The 5953-nt window shown below is 48.0% G+C and overlaps 1 protein-coding gene and 1 long non-coding RNA gene across 2 annotated transcripts; one reads left to right on the top strand and one right to left on the bottom strand.

The window, feature by feature from the left end:
• Positions 1-1517: 1517 nt before the first annotated feature.
• On the top strand, positions 1518-2848 carry LOC144120404 (uncharacterized). The gene is made up of 3 exons (XM_077652745.1): positions 1518-1847; positions 2418-2698; positions 2833-2848. Exons 1-3 carry the CDS (start codon positions 1518-1520, stop codon positions 2846-2848), a joined length of 627 nt encoding a protein of 208 aa, XP_077508871.1.
• A 1933-nt stretch (positions 2849-4781) lies between these two features.
• On the bottom strand, positions 4782-5685 carry LOC144119494 (uncharacterized). Its single transcript, XR_013312389.1, has 3 exons — positions 5597-5685; positions 5270-5509; positions 4782-5095 (listed from the first exon to the last, which is right to left on the bottom strand). It is a non-coding gene; the product is annotated as an uncharacterized LOC144119494 (long non-coding RNA).
• Positions 5686-5953: the final 268 nt, after the last annotated feature.

The raw sequence follows: 5953 nt of genomic DNA on the forward strand, positions 1-5953 counted from the left end.
ACTTTGCAGTGGTGACGATAACTTGACGTAGCTTTACATAACATAACTGATGACTTGGCATAACTTGAGCACCTGAAGAACACGATAACCACTGAGCCATCGCGCGGAATTCATCATTTCAGTAAATATGCATGACAAACTTTAAGTGGCTGTCATAAAACATTGTAACTAATACCCACATTCCGTGCAGCACTCTACCTCTACACTAAATGCCTACTGCGAATACTGACCTCTGTATGCATTCCCTTTACATTAATTGGAATAGAATACTTAGGAAACTTGTGCCACTTATCATTGACTCGCTACGGGCTGTTGAGAATCCTGCCCCATAAAACGTACATTCAGTGCTCCTTGCAAAAGGATCCCACCTGGAGAATATTCAAGCATTTATTCTTATACCCGCTATTGAACAAGCGCTTCAAAATACACTGCATGAAGCCTGGTACGTACGCCGATACTGAAACGGGCACAAGCCATGCAAAACCTACCAGGCAGACTGCGTACTATTTCACCACGGTTTTGCGCCCACAACTTGAAGCACTAAGACGAAACAGCATACTCATACACCAGAGTGCGCTCTTTGGAACAAGCGGGTTAGACCGCTTCCATGCCATGCTCATTATCCAGAAAAACTCAAACAGCACATAGTGGCTGCAGCAGCGCCATTTCAGAACCATTCGTGAGCTTCAGACAACAAGCTCATTATTGTAAGGAAGAAATACCATCTCAAATTCAGTTAAGTTTTTATTTCAAGTGCAGCCCGGACAGAGCAGTAAAAAGGACACACTTGCATGCAGGTACCCTAACCTAACGCAGATAGCAAAATCAACGAAAGCAACGAACACGCTCAAAGTAAGAATTAATTCATTGAAGCAATTAACGTGTTCATCAAAAGGCGCAGCCATAATAAATCAGCGCGAGCAGAATTGCATTCGTGGCGCAATTAAGCGCAGAGTTACATTGGCGTTTTTGTAATGTAGCAGTCTGAGATCAGAAACGCATACTCTTCCTCTCGAACAATTGGTACTGGAGAAATTTGTGCACGCGTAAGCGGGGTCCATGAACGAGCCTCTCGAAACTAATTGTAAGCCATCTCTTGTCGAGGCGACCTTTACTCAGCTTTCGAAATGAATTGCCCGCAGGCCAGCGGCGGCGGCCAACCGCTCGGATAACAGGGATGGACGAATCTATACGTGTGCAACGAAAGGGGAGACCGGATGCAGCTCGTAGGTTCTTCGCGGTGTTTGTACACGCTCGCCATTTGCGCCGGCCACCACATTTTTTTCAACCATCACTCAATTAGAATTCCTCCACCGCCGCTTCACTAAAAATTTGACAAACGCCTCTAACGCATACATGGCTTGCACGTGACGTCACATCCGCCTGCTCGTTGACCCGGCGACCATGCTTGTGACCCAGTCGCTTAGTCTTCGTTCAGTGCTGTGCTGCCGCGGATGCTTTCAAATTCGTGGCACCGGCACCGTTCACAGCTCTTCTTCATCCGATTTGTGCCTGCTATGGCGCCGCATAAACCTTTAAACGCGGGTTATTACTCTGAACTCATCGGCACTATTCGCCTTCGTTACGAAGACAAGTTGAAACTGTGCGATGATATCGATCCATACACGCTGCGGCCCGGAGTGGACACAAGTGCCGATGTGAGTGGCTTCCCCGAGATTTCGCACGGCGACATCGTCACGTATCTTGTGTTTTCCGCGAGCTTTGTGACTTTGGAAAACATGAAAGCGTACAAAGCTTTGGAGTCCCACAATAATTTTACAAGCGGCTGGGTGAAGCACCTTTCTGCCAAGGAATTCCAGGACGGCAAAGTTGTCCTGCTCGGCGAGGTAAGCATTACGAATCCATTTGATGATTGCAAACCTTGTTAATCTGTATGAGCAAAGCTGTGACGAATGGTCTGTACGCCGTTTGCGCTAAGCGCTCTGTGCGGCGCATCAGAAGCGCGACATTCGGTTATGTATGTACGCGAGCACGTGAAGTGCCCGAAAAACGTGAAAGGAGGCGGAAAAACCTTATCGGTTCCAAAAAACACAGAAAAACGGAACTTGAGGTCAAATCTAGGTGATCAGAATACTTTGCTTCGTGATGACCTCGGTGGCTCGCTCGAGGACCCGCCGTTGAACAGCCAAGTCCGAGCTGGGGAGCGCAGTCTCCCACAGATTAAATGAACCGAGTTGCAGCTCCCATTATGTGCCTTTGTTTTTATTTTGCACAGTCTGAATGGCATTCAAAATGAGCAGGTTCAGACAGACAAGTTCGTGCACGGCAACTCTGAAAAAAAAACGGCTCAAATGTTTTCTTCTAAGACGACATCCCTAGGCAAAGTACAACTGAACCGCAGCAATTTTGAAACGATAGGTCAGTAAAGCCGACGTTTTTTCTCGTTGTCTTGGCAGGTGAACCACTCACAGAGGCTGGGGCACAAACCTCTCCAAGTGTGGATTTTGTGCAAGAAGGATGGCGCTGTGATCACTGCGCACTGCACATGTATGGCTGGAGCAGGGGAAGCATGCTCCTATGTTGGAGCCCGTTTGTTTGCAGTTGAGACCGGCATCAAAATGATGAAGTCAAGAAGTTGCACCCATAAGGATGATATGTGGCTGCCCGCTTATGTCGAAAAAGTACAATATAAGCGACTCACGGACATAAACTTCACATCATCTAAAGGGAAAAAGCGGCAGCTTGATAGCAATTCCTTTGAGGCAGGTCCAGTCAAGGAGCGGGCTCATGTCCCGCCACTTTCAGAGCAGGAGCGTACCAAGCTTTACGGCTCAATTCAGGATGCCGGCATTGTTCCTTCAATTTTTTCAGTCCTCCCCGGATATGATGGACACTTTCAAAATCCTGTACTGATGCATGATGCCCGTTTGAGAAACCTCTACTCCGAAGAAATGTTGGCGCATGATTTGGATATTTTGGTTAAGAAAGCCAATGATGTCATGCCATCAATAATTATAAGTGAAGAGACCGTAACGGCCGTTGAAGCTTTGACAAGGCAACAGAGCAGATCGTCTAATTGGTTTTTGTACCGAGCGGGCAGGGTGACTGCTTCTATAATGAAAAGGGTGTGCCACACAAGCATTGATAACCCTAGCGTATCACTGCTAAAACTGATATGCTATCCTGAAAAGCAGTCGCTGAAGACGCCTGCCATCACATGGAGAGTGAAAAATGATCCCCGTGCCTTCAGGGCATACCAAACCAGTGAAGCCGAGAAGCACGACATGTTCAAGTGCTCCAAGTCGGGGCTGCACCTGAGTACCAAGATATCCGTTTGTTGGAGCAACACCAGAGGGTCTTGTTTGTTGCGCATGCTGTGGGAAGGGTGTTGTTGAACTTAAGTGCCCATTTTCGCTCAGGGAAGTGAAGGACGTTACAGAGATGGCTTCTGCAGGTTCCTGCCTGGAAACTGTCAATGGTGTAGTCCAGCTACGGCGACAACACGGATATTTCTACCAAGTGCAGACACAAAAGGCTGTATGTGATGTTCAGTGGTGCGACTTCGTGGTGTGGACACCTAATTTGTTGCACGTGGAGAGAATACAGAAAGACAGGCACTTTTGTGAGGAAATTCTGGCTGCTGGAAGAAAATTCTTCATTCATGCAATCCTGCCCGAGCTTTTCAGCACCTACTTCACCAGGCAGCATGCTGGTCCAGTGGTAAACTCTCCCAGTGATGTCTACTGTTTTTTCCGTGGACCAGAAACTGGAAAGATGGTTGCTTGCGACAACGCATCCTGCCACTACAAATGGTTCCACTTTTCATGCGTGGCACTCAAGCGAGCACCAAAAACTACACTGTGGTTTTGTCCAGAGTGCAAAGGACCCAAAGGCTAAGCAACCTGTAACACAACTTGGACAGCTGCCTCATGTTTCAACCTTGGAAGTGCGTCTTGAGGCTGGAACACACGTGGCCCATATGGGACACGCTGAAATCTGGCGTTGAGAAATGACAATGCCGTCAGCAGATTCTGAGTTTGCTTTATTCAGACATGCAGGAGCAGGATTCACAATCACTCATCCACTGAGGCCGAAGCCTGCTGTCCAGTGGCGTCCTTTGGTGCAGCAACAATTGATGCACACAAGTTAGATAGCACACAACACACAGTTACAATTTTGTCGAGTGGTGCGACTTCATCTCCTGGCCGGCACACAACGTAATCGATTGGCACGACAGACTTCAGAAAAATAAACTTATTCCTAATGAGTCCAATTACTCTTTCCACCTGTATTCGCACGTTTGCGAGCTTTCTTGTGCTCTGCACATCTTCTGCTGAAAGTTGTTTCTTTCCCCTGGTAAACGCTGGCCCGTGAAGTTTTGCACAGTAGAAACCAACGCTTTCGCTGATGTTAAAACCCCTGTCTGCGAGTACAACGTCTCCAGGCACCAAGTTGTCCAAAAACCCACAGTGTTCGGTGATATGTTTGTCACGTGCCCTGCCTCCCCAACCTTCGGATATATATGTAACAACACCTTGTGGAGCAATCCCAATCAGGAACTTGGCTGTATTGCTACCTTTATACTTGGACCATGTTCCACATCTTGGAAGATACGATGATGGCCTTTCTATCTTGATTTCGAAGCAATCGATGATGACTGCTACATTCGCACCAAACGAGTCGTAGAATGCCTGTGGCATTGTCTTTTGCAAAGCATCTCGTGTGGGCCAGATTATTTTATCTTTAAGTCTGCAATACGCCACGTGCAGCCACTTGTCGAAAATGCGCGATACGGTAGCCTCTGAAATATTGTACCGAAATGCAAGGTCAGCGTTTTGCAGATTTACTTTTAGCTTCATCATGAACAGAACGAATTCTTGAAATTTTGTGAGCTTATTGTTGACATTGTGTGAAATGAAGCTTGCTAGTGCTTCGAACACAGCAAATAAAACAGCAAAGTTTGGCATCCCAGTGTACAGTCGCACCTTTGCTTCACAACTTTTCAGTGAGTCTTCAGTCACCTCGAGCTGCTCTTTCTCTTTCTGCAATGTGTACAGATGTTCATTCAGCACTACAGAATGCTGCTCCAGTGCCTGTATGTCTTGCATGGTCATGTCGGTTTGAACAGCGATTCCTGTATAAAAAAAAGTTTATAAGCTCGTAATCTAGAGTGGCAGCCAGCGAAACTGCATGCTGGCTAGGCATCACAAGCACTAGGTAAGCGGACCGACGCACCAAAAGCCTTGGAATGCAACGTAAGCAAATACAAATGACCATGCATTACTATGAAAAAAAAATGCCTACTGACCTGTCTCATTTTCATCGGCGCTGACTTCCTCGGCTTGCGGTGGCTGTGGGGAATCGGGACAGGCACGCGGCGACGCCTCCGATGCCACTGCTGTCGCTTCAACATCGGCCCGTCGCTTGTGAGCGAGTCTTTTTGCTCTGCGATAGTGCCGCGCGGAATCAGCATGCCTGGTCCCGTGGCCGAGACTGAGAGACGGGGCCCAGTCTGGATTTGTCTCGTCGAACAGGTTGGACGGTTCTCCTGCGGACGCAAAGCTGTTTTCAAAGCGTTCCACGTAGTCGTGTTGGCTTTTTTTCTATAAAACGGAGATACATACAGTGGGCTCACCTTTTATGAAATGCACACCGCAGACGCGCACATTGGGGCTTTCGTGGTTGAAATTAGCACGTTTTATGCGTGCTAACCACAAGCTGCGGAGCTTCGCACTAAGAGACTTGGTTCGCTCGCACTGGTTTTCGATCACTTTCGGCAGAGAGAAAAACCTCGCGCTAGTTGGCCTTTTCTTTCTCCCTGTAACGTCGCTGCGATTGGAGCAGCCCACAACGGCGCAGTTGACCATGCTGAGACTGCAACGCTTACGCACACGCGGAAAACAAAACGAGCTGGCACTACCGTGACCACTCCAGTGCGCACGGAGCGGCGGTGGGTCATGAATAATGCGGCCGCGTATCCCAGCATTCCTGT

Source organism: Amblyomma americanum, chromosome 2 (assembly GCF_052857255.1).
Source record: "Amblyomma americanum isolate KBUSLIRL-KWMA chromosome 2, ASM5285725v1, whole genome shotgun sequence".
Lineage (NCBI taxonomy): Eukaryota > Metazoa > Arthropoda > Arachnida > Ixodida > Ixodidae > Amblyomma > Amblyomma americanum.